Below are 22864 nucleotides of genomic sequence, written 5' to 3' on the forward strand. Positions count from 1 at the left end.
TCAAGAAGTCTCAAAATTTATTTGCGTAAGTTTGCTCTGAAATTTTCATTTCACCCATTTTGGAAGTCTCTGTTTTAATTTTTTTTTTTTAATGTTTGTTTATTTCTGGGAGAAAGACAAAGGATGAGTGGGGGAGGGGCAGAGAGAGAGGGAGACACAGAATCCAAAACAGGCTCCAGGCTCTGAGCTGTCAGCACAGAGCCTGAAGCAGGGCTCGAACTCATGAACTGAACCGCGAGATCATGAGCTGAGCTGAAGTCTGTCTCCCAACTGACTGAGCCACCCAGGCACCCCTGGAAGTCTCTGTTTTAGAATAAACTTTAATTACATTCTTATTTCCTAGAACTACCTAGCAATATTCTGTATTCTAAGATAATTGATTTAAAAGGAGATATTTATTAGAAATGAATTTTTGTGGAAAATATCTTTGCATACTAGAAATGAATGAAAAATGTTACTCAAATTACAAAGAATATGCATGGAATTGTACCCAAGAATTTGCATCCCATCTGCTCTTCAAAAGGACACAGAAAATATTTTTCTTCTTTCTTTATTCCTTTTTTTTTTTTCTTCTTGTTTAGGTGAACCTCAACCTGCTAATCAGGTATACCAAAAAAATATAAAAGATCTTGAAAAGGAAGTCAAAGGAGACACCCCAGAAGCCATGTTTCATCAGATTAGGGCGTTAGGGAAATCTAAGGAAAATGGAGATGAGCATACATCTGCTTCTGTGAATGGAAAACAGAATTCACTTTTCCTCCCTAAAGATAATAAACAACTTTCATCTGACAGCAAAATAAGTAGGGAGAAGGAGAATGATGATCCTCCATCATCCATTTCTCATCAACGAGACAAAGTGTTGTCAGTGGCCATGTTTAAAGAGTGTAAAGAATCATTATCAGAAAAAATCATAATGCAGGATTTCCCAAACACAGTAGAAGCCTTTAAACCAGCAAAAGGCAAAATTATTACAGAAGTGAAATGTGGGGCTTTCAGTGTGCAAGTAGAAATAAAGAATAGATTTTTCTGTAAAACAGGAATGCAGTTCCCAACAAAAAGGAGATGTCCAAAATGTCATCAGCATTACTTTTCCAGACACAGTCAGAGATACTATACTTCTAGAAGCTGCTCTTCTATATACAGGAATATGTTAGTAGAAGAACTAAAACTTGAGGTGCCATCTGAATCTGAAGGAGAAGTTGCCAGAAAAGGGAGACCTTCACTAAAAGCAAGCATTGTAGGAAAAGAAGTTAAAGTTAAATACATGAGTAAGAAACAGAATATATTAATTAATATAGCTTATCCTAAAAGAAGGGGAAAAAGAGCTAAATACAGAAACATTTCCTCCGATCACACTACTGAAGAATGTTCCGGGTCTTCTCTACAGTCTGATATTAGGTGCCCTGAAAAGTGGAAGCTTGAGAACAAGCATCAGAGTTCAGACTGTTTTCATGTCTCTCCTCCTATTGTGTGTGCCGTCCAGAAGGAGAAGAATGTTGATAGAGAGATGGAGTTTCTGTGCTCAACCCCTGAGAGGGAGAAGACTAACCCTGACTCACTATCTTCAGTTTTAGATGACTGTGAGGTAGAATCTGTCATGTCTCAGCAGAAGGACTTTAAAATTGGTCAGAACATCCTCAACAAGAAAAATTTCTCTAAGGCTGAGACTCTTCTCAAAAACATTCCTCCTATTTCACAAGGTACCCTAAAGACGACAAGTTTAAGTGATACAGACTTAAGTAGCATGCCTTTTGAGGATCTGAAGGATGTGGATAGAGAGAGAAAACTCGTCTTCGATATACCAGAAAATATCACATCAGACTCATGTACATGGCAAAGCCCAGAAGGAATAAATTATTTGCCAAGTGCCATTACTGACATCTTCCCAGTTCAAGATGGCAAAGATTCTGACTTCTGTTCTTCATCTTCTCTGAGCAGGCAAGTGGTAAGAGAAAAAGCAGCCAGCACTTACTGCAAAGGCAGCAAAATTCCAACTGCAGATTGTTGTGAGGAATCAAGTTCTTTATCTTTGCCTTCCAGTCAAAATGTTCTGAAGCCTTCCACCTCATTCAGCCCATCCCACTGGGCCACCAGACAATCAGAAGTGAAAGAAGTCCCTGGGGATACATTTTCTTTTAATCGTTGTGCTGAACTTTTGAAAACCTGTGAGGAAGAGCATATTGATATGACTGACAGAGACTTTAACAAGGCCGCTTTACATTGTGACTCTCGTACAAATGCACAGCAACTACTGGAAATGAGTACACGATGTCCAACTCTCAGTCCTGAATCCTCCAGCAGCCTCTCTGCCAGCAGCCCACTCAACAGGAACAGCCATAGCACTGTGGAATGGAGTCAAACAAAATCCCAGACAGGTCATCCAGAGATAGCAGTGCCCAGCAAAACAACAGAGCTAGTTATGACCTTAATAACTGATGAATTAGAGCAAAGATTAATTATTCATAATGATAAAGGAGGCACGGTTTATTCTAATTGTCCCATGGGAATAAAAAATCCTAAAGACTCACCCAGCTCTCTGGGAAATGGTGAAAAAGACAAATTCGAAATAATGCCAGTGGTAAAGAATGCATGCCATAGAGATTTTGAAGACCTATCAGATGAGAACCACAATGAAGTCTGTTTCCAAATGGATTTGCCGAACACCACTGAGTTCAACTGCACAGAATGTGCTGCAGATAATCTGTTTATTGAGAAGACACTGACCAATGATGCAGACCGATATGGCAACCAAGATGACAAAGGCCTCCGACTAACCAGTTTTAAAGAGGAGCCAGCAGAGTACCAAAGGATTGCATCAACAAAGCCAGATTCTGAAGGAGATAAAAATGACCCAAAGGAAACTTACTATCACCAAATAGACATATTGCTGTCACCTCAGAAGCAGAAAGCCTTGACAGGTACAGTGGCTATATAGAATCTTTAACTTTCATTGTTTTTCCATGTTTGAGCTTTGGAAAGTCTTAACGTGAGGGCTTTTTTTATTGCTTGGGATTTTTGCTTTATTGCTAAAGATATATTGAGTATTTTAGAATTAGATGAATATGGGCAAGCATATATCACCCTGCTTCCTTACATTATCACCTACCCCACCCATAAATAGTGCATAACAAAATCACCCAGGCTGCGGTTTAATATAAAGTTTTTAAAAAATCAATTTCTCTTTAAAAGGTTGATGTATTGCCAAATCAATTTTGTAGGAAACGTTAGCCTTTTGCCAGTCTTAAATAATCTACCATTTCTTTCCTTCTTGCAAACTAAGCATATTTATAATAGAAAGAATATGTTTTTGATGAAATGTGTTCTTAAACCTTGCTGTGGCGTTGCAGAAGGATGGTATACATATTTCAGGAGGCCATGTGGAATAGTAATCAAAGCAAAGGACAAAAACCAGAAACGGCCATGGCTAATCCTGATTGAGCTATCTATGGGGTGTCAGACCTCAAGCAGACCTCTGTCCTTCCTTGTGCATTGGTTGACCCTGCTCAAAACATTGATAGAACCCAGCAGTTCTCCAGACCTCAAGAGGGCTAAGATAGAAGCTCTTTTCTAAGTACATAATACTGCCCTGTCTGCTTTCAATCTTGGGTCGACATTCTATCATTTTGGTCACTTCACAGAAGGCCCTTGTTGTTTTTCCTCAATAAGTCAAAAATATTTTATATTCTATGTTAGCATTATTCCACATTATATATTAAAATACATGTTGAACAAGCAAAAACTTCTTTCCAAACCTCCAGTAGCATGCCTGATATGTCCAGAAATGAGACTTAGAATGATGAAACTATCTCTTCTTTGTTGTTCCATCCCTAATTTTTAAATAGAATTAATACAATTTAGAAGTAGAAATAAAATACAGAAAGCACAGTTATGTAAGCATTGGTATAAAACATGAATTTACTGTATAGAGGATAAATGTCCTAAAACAACACAAATGCTGTACAGTCACCTGCTTAATATGAACACCCTAAAGCAAAGATCCATCAGTCACAGAGACTGCTTCCCAGCGCCGATATACCCCCAGATAACAGGATCAATGGCATTAACCCCAATGTTTTCTTCAGTCCATAATTATTTGCGTCAGCAAGAAGCAGACCTGAAATAAGAGCCCCTGTGTCTCCCAGAACAGATGTGTTGCTCACGTGAATAAATCTCCCTCCCAGGCTGGCTCTCCTTCCCCCATGGTCATTCTCCTCCCTGGACTGCCTCCCCCAACAAGGCCTATTTCCTTGTAAGTTAATAATTCAAGCTGTAATTCCCCGAGAGCTGATGCTGTACTTCAATAGACTTTGAGGTTGTCTCATTTGGTGAACAATTGCAGCTACCAGTTCCCTGTTACTGTGGTTCATCAAAAGGTGCTCCTACAACTCTCCCTTTTGCCCCTTTACTCCTCTTCCCCTGGATCATTCTGTTGCAGCCACATTGACTTCCTTGAGTTGCTCGAACCTGCCAGGCAAGATCCTACAATACATCCTTTGCTTGGACTGCTCCCACTACCTAGACCACTCTTCCCCCATTTGCCTACATTGTTCATTCTCATCCCTTGAAGTTTTTGACATGGTACCTTCTTAGTTCTCAGTGAGGCCTTCTCACACCACTCAACTTAAGACTGCAATTGGAGGGGCGCCTGAGGGGCCCAGTCGGTTAAGCATCAGACTTTGGCTCAGGTTATGATCTCGCGATTCATGAGTTCAAGCCCCATGTTGGGCTGTGCTGACAGCTCAGAGCCTGGAGCCTGCTTCAGATTCTGTGTCTCCCTCTCTGTCTGTCCCTCCCTTGCTTGGTCTCTCTCTCTCTCTCTGTCTCTGTCTGTCTGTCTCAAAAATAAGTAAAAAAAATTTTTTAATGTGCAAAAACTAAAAAAGAAAGAAAACTGCAATTGGAGCATTGTCCATTCCAGCCCAGGTGTAATCTATCCCTCTTCTGTTTTACTTTATACACAGTACTTTCACCTTCTTTTTTTTAATGTTTATTTATTTTGAGAGAGAGCACAGGGAAGGGGCAGAGAGACAGAGAGAGAAGATCTAAAGCAGGCTCTGCACTACCAGCAGAGAGCCAGATGCAGGATTGGAACCCATGAACCCCAAGATCATGACCTGAGCTAAAGTTGATGCTTAACCGACTGAGCCACCTAGGTAACCCTACCTTTTAATACACCATGTATTTTACTAGTTTATTTGTTCTGTCTTCTTCCACAAGAATGTAGTCATGAGAGCATGGATTTTTTTTTCTGTTCTGATCATTGCTGTATCCACAATACCAGAACAGTGCCTGTCCTGTAGAGTAGGCACTCCATGTATATTTGCTGAACGAAAGAATTCAAGGAACTCACATCATGTTTCCTTGTGCAAAACTCTATTTTCACATACAAAAACAAATAAAAAATAGGGAAATGCTTCAGAAATTTAAATGTTTGTATTAAAGGACAGTTAAATCTATAAATTTTTGCACGGACTTGACTCTCCTAGAGCGTTATTTTTATACTTTATTCAATATTGTTGTTATTATACTATTGATACTTCAGGCCAGGATTTTATAATCTTTTCAGGGTGTGGATTGCTTTGAGGAACCAGAACATGTTTATACTGTTTCACTAGAAAATTATAAATTTGACATAAGCATAAACTGATGCCTAACTTTTCAGAAGGGTCCTCGAACTCCTCAGATTCTATCCACATACCTCAGATTAAGAATGCCTACCATGAGTGCTGACTATAATACAGACAGTCCCTGACTCACAGTAGTTCAATGTAAAATTTTCAATTTAAGGATGGTACAGAAGGGATATATGTTTAGTAGAAACTGTACTTCAAATTTTGAATTTGATCTTTCCCCAACTAGTACTTTGTGGCACCACACTCTCTCTTGACACTGGGCAGTGGCAGCCGCAGCTCCCAGCAGACACATGATCACAAGGTTAAAGCCATTCTGAACCCATACAGCCATTCTATTATTTTCAGTATGGTATTCGATAAATTATGTGAGATATTCAAACAAGAAAGCAAGAGGTAATCTTGTTCATTAGTTATAAAAGAGGTTTTGTGTGAGGGGACTTTGCCCAACTGTAGGCTAAGTGAGTATTCTGAGCACACCTACAGTAAATTGGGCTAAGCTGTGATATTCAGTAGGTTGGGTGCATTAAATGCAGTTCGGACTTACGACATTTTCAGTTTACAATGAATTTATCAGGGCAGAACCCTATCATAAGTCGAAGAAGATCAGTATTATGTAGTTCCTTCCTCCCATCTGTGTGTGTGCTTGCGAATTACCTAGATTAGCTGTCACAATCTGGACTGCTTACAGGAGCCAGGAAGATCATGTAAATGAGTAAAGCAGCTATGTGAGAAATAATGGAGTGTTGGTGACCTAGAGGGAGCTCTATCCTGAGGGAATGAGAATACAGGTCCAGTCCAGCCAGGTCTTTGGGGTTTTCAAGAGAGCTGGAGATCTGAACTTTTTAATTTATAATAAATATATTTATAATATTTTATAAATATTTAGTTAGTTTTGAATTTATATATATGTATATTCATATATATACATATATAAACATATATATACATATGTATGTATATATATGAATCTCTATACCATAAGACTTTTTAAGACAAAGTATAGACTAAACAGTCTATGATCTCTGAACTAGACAGAAGAGAGCAGGTGGGGATGGGTAGATGGTGGAAGGTATAAAAAAAAACAAAAACAAAAACAAAAAAAAACAATGATATAAAGGAAAGCGTACCAGTCTGAAACTCTTAAAACTAAATTCTGGGTTCTTCCTCTGCCAAGTCAAGTCTATACATTCTTGGGTAAAGAAGTTTCTCAGGACCTCATTTCTTCAGTGGTAAATGGACTGAAATGTATCTTTAAGAACTCTGCCAAAGAACCAAAATTCTATATCATAATATATTTTAATGAAGAAACAAAAATTAGGGTACTCTGAGAGAATGACAAGGAGAGAATGAGAAGGATTAAATGACATTTTACATGGCATAGAAATATTTACAATTAAATAGCCCTTTACATATGACATAAAACTTACATGTATGTTTAAGATAGTTTAACTTGCTGTGTTGCAAGGAAAGAGTGATCCTAGAAGCTAACACCAAGGCAAATGGTATAGAGTATGGAGCTCTGAGAAAGTTTGTGGTTCCAAGGTCCATGCCAAGCTCTAGAGATAAAAAGATTAATAAAGAAAATACTCCTTTTCTTGTAGCAGAATGCAACCTTTGGGATAATTTCCAACAAGCTAACTTTTAGTGAAACTGGGAACTTACCACACTGGCACCCATTTCAGCATTTCTCAGTAGATGAGCAAATCCAGGGCCCAAGATCCAGGGTCCAGCCTCAATGCCTGTGCCTTCTTCCAGCAGGGCTTCTCCCAGCTGACCATCTTCCTCTCCTTGGTCTCCATCTCAGTTGGTAGACCACCCTTTGGCTTCCAAAGTAACAGCTTTCTATTTTTAAACTCATGTTTGATAAAACATTAGTGTGTCTTTTAATGGGTTAACATATTGTTCCTACAGAGTGATGGTGTGTATTTTAATAGAGTCCTTCAAGATACTTGAGTGTCTTCGTTCCAGCCCCAAGCACACTGACTTATTCCTAGAAAGGCTCAGTAAACAAGTGATACTCATGGAACGAGGAAGAAGCTTATATGTGAATGAAGGTCACTGAGATATAGATTCAATTCACCAAGTAAAAACTTTCTATCTGCTTGAAATATTTAAGGATTATGCTGATTCAGGGAGTAAACAGGTAATAAATTTGAGTATGGGAAGTGTTCAGGCTTAGAATGAATAACTACTTGGTAGAAATCTCATAGAAGTGTTTCAAGCATCTAGAGGATGATTAGACCAAATTACCTTCTAATAGTTTTGCAAACCTGAGATTCTACAGACACCAAGCAGGACAACGGGAGTGATGCTTTGCACTCAGCGGGCATTACAGTGGTTCTCAAATGACACTTCAAAACATACTGTAGGGCACACACTTTCTTTTCATTTAGGTACCTAAGAAAATGTTAGAGGAAAACTTTCCCCATGATATCACAGGGCCATACTTCTATTACACACAGTTTCCTAGGCTCATAGAACTTCTTTTTTTTTTTCTCCAGCAATTCCAGAAAAGAATTGCTTTCAAATATAGAAAATTCCCCTCCTCATCTCATGATGCCTTCAGAGTTGAACTGGACTCTAAATCTCAACAAATGGAACTAGAGCAACCATTGGAGACAATAGCCAGAGCATCTTTAAAAGTCCACCACTTGGGGCGCCTGGGTGGCGCAGTCGGTTAAGCGTCCGACTTCAGCCAGGTCACGATCTCGCGGTCCGTGAGTTCGAGCCCCGCGTCAGGCTCTGGGCCGATGGCTCGGAGCCTGGAGCCTGTTTCCGATTCTGTGTCTCCCTCTCTCTCTGCCCCTCCCCCGTTCATGCTCTGTCTCTCTCTGTCCCAAAAATTATAAAAAAAAAAAAAAAAAAAGTCCACCACTGTGTAAAATTCAGAAGGCAAAAAGTAATCTTGTGCATAGCTGCAGCTCCAGTAAGGGTGGAAATTAATATATAGAAAGTCAATAGTAAATATAAAATGAATGTAATTTTTCTGTCCCGTCTAACTTCTTAGGGAAGTTCCCCTTCTCTTCTTTAGGGAAGAGATAGGGGTCAACAGCAGAGTTATAGAAAATTAGAGGTGTTAGATAATGGCTCTTCCTACTTCCCACTTCTCCCAGACAAGTGAAATTTGAATTGTTATGGATCAAATGGATCATTAATAAATATATATAAAATAAAGAAAATTGGGGCACCTAGGCAGCTCAATCAGTTAAGCATCTGACTTTGGCTCAAGTCATGATCTCATGGTTTGTGAGTTTGAGCCCCACATCAGGCTCTGTGCTAACACCTCAGAGCCTGGAGCCTGCTTGGGATTCTGTGTCTCCCTCTCTCTGCCCCTCCCCTGCTCGCTCTCTCTCTCTCTCTCTCTCTCTCTCTCTCTCTCTCTCTCTCAAAACTAAATAAACATGAATGAATGAATAAAAGAAAATCACTTATTCATGGATATATCCCATTTATTAAATAGTTCTAAATACAAATTTTGATACTGATAAATCAGATTTTAATTTACAAAGACCGAATTTTAAAACTCATTTGCTCCTTAGAATAGAATAAAAATAGGGGCATCTGGGTGACTCAGCCAGTTAAGCTTCCCACTCTTCATTTTGGCTCAGGTCACCATCTCAAAGTTCATGAGAGTGGGCCCTGTGTTGGGCTCTACACTGACAGCGTGGAGTCTGCTTGGGATTCTCCCTCCCCTTTACTCTCTGCTTCCCTTCCACTCGTGCTCACTCTCTCTCTCTGTCTCAAAATAAATATTTTTTTAAAAAAGGATAGAATAGGGGCGCCTGGGTGGCGCAGTCGGTTAAGCGTCCGACTTCAGCCAGGTCACGATCTCGCGGTCCGTGAGTTCGAGCCCCGCGTCGGGCTCTGGGCTGATGGCTCGGAGCCTGGAGCCCGTTTCGGATTCTGTGTCTCCCTCTCTCTCTGACCCTTCCCCGTTCATGCTCTGTCTCTCTCTGTCTCAAAAATAAATAAATGTTAAAAAAAAAAAAATTTAAAAAAGGATAGAATAAAAATATAGGTTGATATTTGGCCTCTTTTTAAATTGATGTTGCTTGCCTTTCACATAGTATCAAAAAATAAAAATAAGTAAAATCTTAACCAATTCCAGCCTATGGAATTACTTAGTACGTGTTATATGCTTTGCTATTTTTGGTTTCATTTTATTTTACTTTGTTACTTGTTTACTTACAGTCTGATTTTACTGCAATTAATTTATTTGTAATTTTCTTGCTTCTAATCAATACACAGCTTATGATGACAGAAGGCAGCAGTTTGGAATTATGTAAAGTATTTCAAGTTATTTATTCAAATATAAAATGATCAAAGCCTCATTCATTTTTTTTCCCCTGTTCCTTATTTTAAACCAACATATGCAGCAAGAAAAGTATCATGAAATTTACATTCTTGTGATTAATAGAAGTTAAACCATAAACGATTTGAGTACAATAGTAGACTTATTATCATATTTTGTAATTTAACTAACTCAGGTAATATCTTCTTTTTGAGAATTCAGGGGGCATAATTATCAGTTTATGTGAACTTTGCTCTTCCAGAATAACTAATATAATATCAGGAATATTGCTGGTACCCGAGGATTATCAATTGAATTGAACCCAACTGAGGTAATGCATCATGGTGATCCTCTGCCTTCAATCTGTATGGTTTTTTGGTTTTGTTTTTAAGTAATACAAGTTTAAAAAGTGAATCATGAAAGAGTTAAATGAATTATTCTAGTTCTAGTCTACAGTGATTCTGTTACACAGACTGGGATATTTGAAAATCTGTCTTGAAATATTGTCTCATACTTCATGTGGTTTAATTTAGATTGGAATCTGGAAATAAATAGCCTCCGCAAGTTATCCCAGGAATTGGCTCCACGAGGTACAAGGGCCAGTGATGGTTCCCAAGAAGAAGCAATAGACCAGTGGGCCAGAAGGAGGCAGCAATTCAAAGATGGCAAAAGATGCAGCTCAGCAGGGGAAAGTTCATTTACCAGCAACATCACCGAAGGGTCCAGTGAGTAGAAAATCATCTTCTTTTCCAAAGCCAGAGCAAAGCAATAGGTGAAGCCCAGGGTCCCCTCCCTCTTATCGCCAGGATATAAACCCTATTGTTTGAACATGGCAATGTGGTGATTATGTGCCTTTATGTAAAAGATATTTTTAGAATAAATCAACTCTTCATTATGCACTAAAGAATCCCAACTTGGTAATTTATCTCCTCCAAAACACACACAACTGCCTACTAAGGCTACTCTTCTCTTCAGAGACTGAAATAACTAACTATAGGATTCTTTACAGAATTAATTTTGTCCCCTACTTCAAAGAATTTGCGTTGCCTTACAAAAATATGTAAAAAGCTAAGGGTGGTATATTTGATTAAAAGAAACAGTTTTCTTCTTGATTTAACATTTATAAAATGAGGAATTGTCTTTAAATTGATATGTATTTTAGTGAGATGGTGTTTCTCTTGGTATTTAAAGAGTGTTATTAAATCAGCATTATACACCAGTCTCACAATCAATGGTAACTGAGAATGGAAGGTAGGTCATCAATGAGGTAATACAACTGAAGGGAAAATATGAGTTAAGGAAAATAGAGGGAAGCATTAGTTCATTTAGTACATACTACCCCTAATCTGGCTTTAAAATTCTAGCAGCTAGCTGTTAGAAGATAGTTATGTAAGTAATAGACATTTGTCATTTGAAGGTTATTTACAAAACATACCAATTGTTTATGAAAAACACTTATAGGAAAACCTGAGCAAACATCATTAAGAAAGAGAAAGACACAGAAAGAAAGGGAGAGGGACAGAAGGAAGGAAAGACAGGAGGAAGAAAGAAAGGAATGAAGGAAGTGTGGGAGGGAGGGAGGGCAGAGAGAGAGGGAGGAAGGAAGGAACAGGAAGGGGTGGGGGGTAGAGAGAGAAAGAAAGAAAGAAAGAAAGAAAGAAAGAAAGAAAGAAAGAAAGAAAGAAAGAAAGAAAGAAAGAAAGAGGAAGAAAGGGAGAAAGAGTTGATGCAATACTGTCATTTATAAGAAATATAAAAATATATATTTGGTCATTCACGTTCATCCTTATATAAAGTTGGTCTTGGTACACGGATTTCCTGGCTCACAGCTCCTAAAATCCTTAGGATTTCCTATAAGAGAGCAATAAAGGTGTCTTTTGTTATGTTAATGAGGTGACTGTTGGAAAGCCCTAGGTAACCTAGATGGGACTGACAACCAGAGGAAGCAACTGCAGTGATTAGAGTGTTGGAATGTTCAGCCAGGTGTCCAGGGAATTCCTTGTTGGTGTGGGGACGCGTGTGTGCATGAACACACACACACATTACAACTGGGTCCAGGAACCCAAAAGAGTTGTGATGCAGAGAATGGTGCCTTTATGATAGAGACAGTAGTGAGTATTCGAGGCTATTCATATAGATAAGCTGACAGAATGACACAAGCAGAATTCCTGAAGGCAGCAGTGTAATTTATCCAGAGTGAGTTAGATGCTGGCACAGATTAGGAATTGAAAGTAGCTATAAATATGTGGGCAAAATCATGATAATATTTATATAGAACACCACCGTACTGTGTTACCCCACCACAGTGTTCCTACATTCATGTGAACGGTGAATATAATCTAAGTGTTCCATTTTGGTCTGAGAGTGTTTCATTTTTGTCCCTTGGTCAATGTCTACTTCCTCCAGTAAAACAGTAAAATATTCCCACTGCTTCACATTTTGTTGTAATGTTTATTTTCTTCCACTTCTAGTCCCCTTCCCCCTCATCAATTTCTATATTGCTATGTTGAATTTGGTTCAAAATTTTTTAAAAATATTTTAATGATCAATACTTAATAATATTTCATTAGTTTTCCTCATCATTTCCTTATGTACCAATTACTTCCAACAGAGTTTGTTTTCTTTTTCTTCTTACTATAATCCTCTAATAATTTAAGAGAGATTTTGGGGAGATAAACTGAGTCCTGACATATCTGAAAATGTATTTACTTGCCTTTTAATTCTGAATGACAGTTTGCCATAGTTTGGTACAGAATTCTAGGTTCAAACTATTGAAGAAGCTGGTTCATTGTCTTCCTGTAGCCAGTGGTACTGATGAAAAGTCTAACTCCAATCTCATTCTCAAAACTTTTGTCATTAATCGAAATTTCATCTCTATTAGTTCTTAGGGTTTTCTTTTTATCCTTGGTATTCTAAAATTTTTCTAGTGTATATTTCAGTGTGTGTGTTTTAAATATATTTTAATGTTTGGCATGCTGGTGACTCTTAACTTTCTTCAACTCTCATAAATTCTCAGATACAATTTCTTCAAATACTATTTTCCTTCCTCCTCTCATAGTCTCCTGCTTCAGGTTGCAATAAATGACTTATTGCACAGGACATTCCATATCCCATCTGGGTGTCCTCTGCTCTCAGTCCTCAACTTTTTCACACAGTCATTGCTCATGGCTAGAGGCAGGTGCAGTCACTGCCGCTACTTGACCCCTCATGGAATTCAGAGTGAGTAATGTGTGGACATCAGAATCCCTGCTGTGTCTGCCATGGTGGTCCAATTGATTTCCCTGTTGCTTGCAACTGGGGCCTCTCTAGGTTTTGCTCTTGGTGTGTTCCCACCGTTCTGCATCAAAACTTTCTGACAGAAATGGTGGTCACCAAGAATTGGGGAATAGGGCAATAGAATAGATGTTGTTTAAAGGTACAAACATGGGGCACCTGGGTGGATCAGTTGGTTAAGCATCGAACTTCGGCTCAGGCAATGATCTCAAGCTTCATGAGTTCGAGCCCCGTATCAGTCTCTCTGCTGTCAGCACAGAGCCTGCTTTGGATCCTCTGTCCCCTTCTCTCTCTTTCTGCCTCTCTCTCTCTCTGTCTCTCTCTCCCACCTTCCCTCCCTCTCTCAAAAATAAATAAGCATTAAAAAAAATAATAAAGGTACAAACTTGCAAGAAGTAATTACAGTACAGTGAATATAGACAACAATATTGTATTATAATGAAGTTTGCTAAAGACTAGAACTTAATTATTCAAAACTACTAAAAAGATTATGTAATGTGATAGAGGTTCTAATAATAATTAGCATTAGCTAAATAATGTAGCAATAGCTACAATGGCAATCATATTACAGTGTATAAATGTATCAAGTTAGCATGGTATACGCCTGAAATTTATACAGTATTCTATGTCAGATATATTTCAATAGGAAAATTTTTTCTTAAGTATATTGTCTGCTATGATTTCACTTCATGGCTTATAGGTTGATCCTGGATTTCAGGTATTTCCCAGCTACTGGTATACTAATACCCTTCCTTCTTTCAAACACTTCCACAAGTCTTAAAACACATACTGTGCTACACCCACACGCCTTCCCTCTATCTCCTTCCTGTTTTTCCTCTGAACTTAGAAATGCTTTTATTATGCAGAAAAATTCAGTTGCAAACCTTGCTTCTACATATGTATAATTGAATTTATCACACTTTTCATAAAATAGCCTGCAAGAATTAGGACCTATCCATGTATGTTTTCTAGCATGCTTCTCAGAATGTGAGACTGTGTTTTTTCTTGCTCCTCTATCTTGAGCCCACATCTACAAATAGCTTCCATTTGCCCTTCTAGCTTCCTTTTCTACTGTTCTCCACCTTACACCCTGCCGTAGGTGTCTCACCTCTATATGGACTATATCAAAGGGCTAATTTGCCCTTTGGCTTTTTGTGGGGTTTGACCAATTGGGAAGATCAGCAGGAGCCTGAAGGGAATGAGCAGAGTGAGATCCTGCCATTATTGCCCCAGATTTCTCCCTGGGGTATGCCAAGGACTGGTTGTTTCCCTAAAGCCATAGGTGGTAACCCTATAAAGTAGCCCTCTCTCCACTGCCTTCTATGGCTCTAGGTTTTGGTAACTGGTACCTGATTCCTCCCTCTTTTATTTTAGTCTTAGATGGACTGGTCTTAATCCCACTCTATCACCCCCAATTTCCTTAAGTCCTGTCCAGTTTGTAAATAGGGTTAAACTCTCCTCAAATTACTCATTTGAGTGTACAATCTCTTTCATACCATAACTTTATGACGCACCAGTGCTCTTCTCATATTAGAGCAATGATAACATATCACCAACACTACATATTGATAACTGTTTATTGCTCATAGATATAAAGAAGGACACCCCCCTAGAAAGAGCTTTGGTGCTAATTTAGAGGGGGGAAAAACAAAGTCTGATTTTACTGACAATTACAAATTTAGTTTACATTAGGTCTTTCAGTTTAAGAGCTTGATTAGGACAGGGTAAGGATCATGAGTTAACAGGTTAGAACTTAAGGAAATGGCAATCTGAGGATTTTGAAAGTTGTGAAGAGAGTGAGGGAGAAAACTATCTGTTGGTGCTTTCTACTCAAGAGTTGATGGTTTGTGGAGAAGTTCCGATGAGGAACAGTGAAAGTATCTGCCTGGTCAAGTGTCTAAGGGGAAAAAAAACTGTTAGTAAATACTATGGACTAAGGCCATGTTAATTTAGACAATTAGGTGTGCAGGATTCGGTGGCTTTGGTCTTCAGTGTTCAAGCTGTAAAAGAGGAAAGAGGTTTTGTTCTCCATGTCCTAGAGTCATCCCTAGTCTTGAGAGGAATAAATAGCCGGAATTTCACTAAAATTTTACTGGATTTCCTAGATAGCAATATTCTTGGACTGTTATTCTTGTTTTTCTTTGCCTCTTGTTTGATTAATTTGCAGTCTTTGAAAATTTTATTTCTTTTCACCTAAGAATAAAAATCTTGGGTTATGCAGATACAACTGCCCCTAGCTCCACTCATCCAGGTGACCCCAAAGAATATACTCACATTAAGCGAAAGTGAGGAAGAGAACCTTCTGAAGACATCAAAGGGGACGCAGAGGGGAGGTCTTATATTACATACTCCCTAGAAAACAACTTGAAATCTCCTGTAGATACCATTCTACTTCGAAGACCCCTGTGCTACCTCATAGTCATCCACAGAGCCCCTTTTATAGCACAGCTTCCCTCATAGAATACCCGTAGTGACTGTGTTCTGTTTCCATCATTCTGGATTTTCCCTTGGACCTTGGGAACTCCTCTATTTTATACTGCAGAAAATTCAACTGCAGCTTTTACCTCTATACCCATGCAACCAAAATTATCAAGATATTCAACAGTCCACTAACAGTATGATAATCTGAATCTATCCATCCTAAAAGCTAAGAAAGAAGAACCTGAGAGAAGAACAGTTTAGTTATAAATGAGGAAAAAAATAAAATGTTACATGTAGTAATAAAAATTTATTACTTATCACAGTAGCTTCCACCATTACCTGGAACGATCTAGATTGATCTCAACTAAAAAAATTAGACTGAATGGAAACTCTGATTAATCACAGATGATCTTTATGTGCCATAGAGAAAGGGACCATTTTCTCTAGTTTTCAGTTCCTTTTCATATAGAAAGACCAGTTCCTTCCTGTTTCCTGTGTCCTTCAGCTCCCTGGACCCTTTCGGTCCAAGTCTGTTTCATCCTTTGTTTTATGGACAAATTGTCCACTACTAGTGGACTAGTGCTATTAGACATTCATATCTGCTCTGCATTTCTTGGGAAAAAGAAACCACCATAGGTGTGCTGGAATCAGCTCACAGTGGTTCATGATAGCCAACCGTGCACATTTTTTCCTAACATTGCAATTCAGTAACGTCAGGCTAGTAACTTGAAATTGGTCAGAGTGAGTATTTATGCAATGGAAACTGACAAACAGTACAAATCAGGGCATTTTTTTCTTTTGGAGAGCTGCTTGTTAAACATTTACCAGTACCCACATGACACAACACAGGAATCAGCCGTATCATTTATACACAAATGCAGGCCAAAGTAGCACAATCATTTAAATTAAAACAATGATTACGTTTTCTTTGAGGTGAATTCTGTTTTGAATGAAAACGTACACTAACAATTTGTTTCACATTAGACATGAGGGAATGGAAGGGTCTGCCATTTTATTTCTCAGTTTATCCAAGCCATACCCACTCATGTTGTATTTCTTCAGAAACTTTTCAAAAGAGACTGCAATTCACTCAGAGTTGCTGGAGCTAACATTGTTTAATGTGTGGTTTAAATTCTATCTCATTTATAGAGTCAGGATATGCTACTAATCCATGACTTAAAAACTGACAGCTTTATTGAGCATCATTACAGCTGGTGTTTCTCAGTCTGTTAATCTCACTCATCTCTGACTTCCTACATAATAACTGGAAAAGACATTAGGAATGACATATTTATGTATGTGGACACAGTTGATCAATGCATCTAGGCTGTGGGGAATGCTGACTAAGGCACACCAGGTAAATAACTTGAAGGCCGTAAACTAAAGTCAGAAGGGCCTGCAAAATGGAGCTCTGATTTTTATAATCTCAAATGGCTCCTGTATGACAAACAGATGTGGCAAGTATTTGGGTCTGTGTGAGGATACTTGATAGCATTTCCCTTATTTCATCCAGCTACAAAAATTATCATGAAAATGTATTTTCCAAACATTAGTTTCCATGGAAATAAGAAAGGAAGGAGGGGGTGAACAGTAAGAGACAAAGAGAGACCTCTGATTTCTGGTAATAAGAGCTAACAATTACATTGTGCTTTCTATGTCAGCCTGTACAAAATATTCATCTATTAATTATTCCAACAACACTATAAGTTAAGAACTATATTTTCATCTTCACTTTACCAAATGAGCAATCTGAGTCATGCCGAGGATAAGTGACTTGTGCAGTGTCACTCAGCTACAATGATCAGTGGGGCTAATGCCTTAAACACAGCCCACTACCTCTAGTTGGACCATGCAGATCTGATCCGGGTTCATCTCTGGGAAAGTCCAAACAGGGTTTCATTCTTGTGATACAGCTTTTCCGTTATCCTCAAATAAAACAGTGGAATGAAAGAGATATGAGAACGTCTAAAGACATCTGGAACTGAGTCGAGTATTTTATCTCTTTGCTTCTCAAGTGAAAAAAGAAGTGTTTTAGTTTTTCAGGAGCAAAGGAGTACAAATCCCATTTCAGTACTATGAAGCATATTTAAGAGCTCATTCTCTTTTAAAGTTTCTTTTATTAAAAGGCTCATCTCCACAAGCCAAATTTTGGAGATAAAGTTTTAGTGACAAAGGTACATTTGGATTTTTTTTCTCCTTGGCTCAAAGTTCCACAGGGGCAATTGTTAAGAAATCTAGAAGCTCGAAGCTGCCGCAGGTGTGGCCTGCTGCTTCATTGGATTTTATCATGAATTTTAGGTCTCAGTTTACGTAAGTGTATGTTGATTAGCTCTGTCTTCATAGTTGAATGAATAGAAAACTGCTCATTCACATAATCGAGTCTATTTGTAAATAAATGAGCTGTTTTAACAGTCTCTTGCATGCTGATAAAAACAAAAGTCACTATAATTTAAAGACCTACCAAAAAAAAAAAAAAAAAGACCTACCTACCCTTTGGGTAATGATAATAATGATAAAGAGGAACCCATGGTCCCAGGAATCTGTGTATATTATACTCATAACTATTAAAATATAACTGAATATTTAAGACCAAGGATATAAGATACAAATCAAATAAGGAAAGATGATTTAATACTTTAAAATCCGTTAGGGCTCCTATAACTTTATCAAGTACTATGTAGGAAGCAGCCTTGAATTAGGCTTGAAGTTTGGAAAGATAAATTGTTATAATTTCTTTGGTTTACTTGTCCTACCCTTTTAAGTCAAATGTCATACTCAGACTTATTTTAAAAAATGAATGCAAAAAAACACAATTTTGAAATATGATGCATGAAAGAAGGCATCCCATAAACAGAGTAAAATTATTCTAAAGTTTTCATCATTTTTATTTCAATAAACAAGATGTCTGATAACGTTCTCATAAAATTTACTTTCCTACTTTATCATTTTACAGTACTCTAATTTATCATCCCCTTTATTATTACACACTAAAACTGTATTTATTCAATGTGGTCTCTTTTCATTCCCTACTTCCTCACTGCACTCCACTTGTCCTTATCATCTTTATTTACCAATCCACAATCCCATCTTCTTAGAGAAATTTTGCCCAGTCCTTGAGATCTTCTTCAATCCTACCCTTCTCTGCATCCAAAATTGCTCTCTCCTTCCTCTGAACTCTCTTACTTCATCATGAGTTCCATCTCTTATCTTTCTATCCCCATTGCGCCTAAAACTGCACCTTGCTCATGACAGAACAATTATTTTAATTCAACTTAATAAATGAATAAAAAACAAATCTACGTGAAGACACTTAAACCGCGGATAAGTGTCTAATGATATCTCATTTGCTGTACAAAATAAAAACTACAAGAACAAGCATTAAAGATATTGGGGTTCAACTTATGTGACATTGTACATCAACTATACTTAAATAATAAAAATTTTTAAAGATATTAGAGTTTGTTCTTGACTGTCTGCCAGAGACCATGCTGTTGCATGCTTTGTCAACATACCACCTGTGACCATTTCTACACAATTTAAACAAATGTAGGAGCTATCGGTGACTTGGTCTGTGTACCAGGACAATAACTAACGTTTACAGTCTTCGGTACTGGGAGAGCAGATGGAAAATGTAGGGCCAAGGACAAGAACTATTAGGAATGATTGTTCAGAGTAAGTCAGTGAGAGCAGAAGAGCCCTTCTTCTTGGGAACTTTATATAACTGACCTTCAGCAGAAATCCAGCTGGTCACCGCTAGACAGGGTGAGGAGAGGAAGGAAGTGGTTTTACCTCTAATTTTTGAGAGAAATGAATAGGAACAGCTGTGTGGGGTATATGAGAAGAAATTGGAAGAGAGGTGTTCTGTTGCAATTTAAGAAGCATGCTGTGATCTTTAAATCCCCCATATTCATGACAGTTGAGAAAATCAAGTAATGGATTTAGGCTGTTCTTGAAATTATATTTTGGTTCTGAAATGGTACTTATTTCTGCACACTTGAAAGACTGAAAGACTTGGGGCATGACTGAATTCAGGTCTGGACTATCTAAATGAGGCCACAAAGAAACACTTGGAAGTTAATACAAAAAAAAAAAAAATCAATGTTATTGTCTTAATGAGCACAGCATTCTACACTAGCCAAAGGACTTCCAAATACATAGAAACCCTAAATTGCTATGAATGAAACTGTCAAATGAAACTTTACCTGCCTCCCCATATGCTTTATTCTACACCTAAGACCATAGTGAGTTTTTTTAGGAATGTTTTTGCAGTGTCTTCTTTGAAGTACAGAAAGACAATATCAATTTTTCCCCCTTGTGCTTGGAATTTTGAAACCGATTCTCATTCTCAGTCTTATGTAGCTTCCTCTTGACCCCCAAATATTAATATGTAAGTCTCAAAACCAGTTATATTCTCTACATTTTTCCTCAACAAAAAGATTCACAGTGCTATCTCTGGTGTGCTGACCTCCATGGTATAGGCCCTCGAGCAATGTCTATTTTATCTGGGATGTTTTAAGTCGATCTAAGTTCCTCCTAAGAGAATAGTCTAATGAAGTTAGCTCCTCGCTTTCAAGGATGATACTCTGCCTTTAATAAAGACTCTGCCCCTACATGTGTTTGACTGCTTTCCCACCTTGGCCATCAACGTGTGCACATCTCCTTTCCTGCCAGAGGGTAATTCAAGTTATCGCCCTTTCTGCTCCTCAGTCACCTCGGAAGATGGCTGTTCTGTGGATCTTGGCTTTCGAGTTGACCTTGAAGAGAAAGGATTCTACACAGAAAATTTCCATTCAGCAGCATGGGTTTTCCGAGGGGATGATGGGAATCCTGAGGACAGTCCCAGATGTCTTAGTAAAAAACCCCGACCAGTAGCTGGTAAGGACTCTACAGTTATGGTATAAAATAAACACCTTAGAGAACATGTAATCAAGTTCCAGGCAAGCCTCGGAAGTTGGCAAAATGGAGGGAAGCACACTCTATTTCTTAATATTGTGAAAAAATCTGAAGTTGTTAAAATAAAAACTGTCTTAAGAGCTCATTCAAACTAAAAGTTGTAATTCCAAACTTGGCGTAAAGATGAATGTAGAAGAGTTGAGTATTTTCCGTTCTAGGGGTAAAAATACTATTTTAAAAAAATGTATTCTAGAGTATGAACAAGTAACAAGTAACATCTATTTTTCCACACCAAAATATAAGCATTTTATTGATTCTGCATTTTTAAATTCTTACTTATTTGTTATACATAGGTCTAGTTTTGTTTTTAAACATACATTAAATATACATTTGATATTAGCATGTATATAGTGTGATACATAAGATCTTATAGCCTGCTTTTTATGTTTACTGCAGTTATTTAGTAATTCTATCTTCCTTCAATAATATAAATGTGTTTTTGTGGATTTTACTAATATTCTAATAATTTAATGATTTTTATGGGATTATTTTTAGTTAACTGAAACTATGTATATTTCCCTAATGCAATAATAGCTTAATAATTTAAAAAACCCCTATACCTGAATTACAAGTTTCAGCATGTGATATTACTATTTTTCCCAGTCTTTGCTGTAAAATTTAAGGTGTAGAGCTTTTGTAAACTTGTGTTTTATTGGTATAAATAAATGACCTTGATGAATAGTCAACAACTTAACTCAAGCAAGCAAAGGTTCAAGTTGAAAATAATGTTTTAAATTAATTATGCAATCATGCATTTAACAAATATTGTGCCCACTATGGCCTAGGCACTGGTGGAAGTTTCTAAAGATACACAGAGAGAAGTGACAGATTTTACAAAGATGTACTTGTTTTCAGTACAAGCATCAAAATGTGCTTATTTTTATCTGAATCCCATTTATACAGACAAGATTGTTATATGTAAGATCGTCATTTATTTTATCTGTGGAGAGAAATAGAGACTTTCTTATTTTTTTCTCATAAGCATGAAATTCAACATTGGATGCTATTAATGAGGATAAGTTGTAAATCTAAATGAGTTCCTATGTACATGCATAAAATAATACAAGTTTTATATTTTGTGCATTTAGAATATTTATTTATACTCATATAGCAATAAGCTTAGCCATTCATTGGAAACGAAGTTTGAGACTCTAAATCCCAAAATTAAAAGAATTCAGAATGGAATCTTTGAAAATAAAAGTAGATGATGAGGATCTAGGAATAAACTTTTTAAAAAATTTCTGTATTTAACTTTTATTTGAGTAATAGAATAGTACAGAGAAAGGTCACCAGGCTGAAAGTAAAATTTGGGAGGTTAAGATTTCTGTCTCTTTGTCCATCGATGTAGTCCAAGAACTTAGGACAGCGTGTGCCTCATCATAGGAAGCCAATATGTATTTGTTGAATGAATGAATAAAAAGTCCTGGATTTCAGTACTATTCAGAAATTTACCAGCTATGTGTCCTTAGAATAGTTACTTATTTATTGTTAGTATCTCTCTGCCTATCTTACAGTGTTATAAAAAAATGAAATGAAGTTATATATGCAGAAATTATAACTGGCTATTTCTATACATCTTGACTATTTCTATCTCTCACCCTTGTTTTTCTTAATTTTTGTGAGAATTTTGAATATTACATATTCACATATAAGTATATATATATATATACATATATATTTTATATAAATTATAAACAAATACTATTAAGATACTTATTAAAATTACAAATATTTATTGTCTATTTATTTATGGCAGGCAGGTATGAAAACTTACAGTGAATAAAATACAACTACTCCCTCACAGTATCTTGGCTAATACCTGATATATGGTATCTGCAAAAAAGTACAATTATCACCATTTCTACAAAATGCTTATGGTCATCAAACAACAAGCATTTGATTGATTCACTATTATTTGCTTTGGTTAAAAAAATGTGTTCAGTTTTGCCAACAAAGTTCACAGACACACGTGCATACATAGGCTTATATATATGTGCATATCTATATGCACATACATATTTGTTCAATTTTGTCAAAAACTTTGTATATATGTGTGCATGTGCATTTATGTGTATGCCTATATAATATATACATATCACATAAGGAAAACAAAATGTTTAAATGTTGTGAGTTTCATGGTACCATTAGTTGGACTGAATCTCAGTTCACGAATGTGGCAATTGTTCCTTCTTATTGTGACTAAGACTTGAAATGTTATCAGATGCTTACGTTTTCAACTATATGATACTTAGAGATCTATACAAGACAATGGAGATTCGAAGGAAAAGTGAGC

General features: G+C 37.2%; 1 protein-coding gene across 4 annotated transcripts in view; it reads left to right on the top strand.

The window, feature by feature from the left end:
* LOC131509616 (uncharacterized) overlaps positions 1-22864 on the top strand; it is a 127493-nt gene that overhangs the window by 15369 nt on the left and 89260 nt on the right. For all 4 annotated transcript variants that reach the window (XM_058725512.1, XM_058725522.1, XM_058725530.1 and 1 more), the window contains exons 3-5: positions 582-2918; positions 10458-10649; positions 20326-20493. In XM_058725512.1, the coding sequence (XP_058581495.1) occupies positions 582-2918; positions 10458-10649; positions 20326-20493 (2697 nt within the window). The remainder of the gene's footprint in view (positions 1-581; positions 2919-10457; positions 10650-20325; positions 20494-22864) is intronic.

The sequence above is a fragment of the Neofelis nebulosa genome, chromosome 1 (assembly GCF_028018385.1).
Source record: "Neofelis nebulosa isolate mNeoNeb1 chromosome 1, mNeoNeb1.pri, whole genome shotgun sequence".
Taxonomy (NCBI): Eukaryota; Metazoa; Chordata; class Mammalia; order Carnivora; family Felidae; genus Neofelis; species Neofelis nebulosa.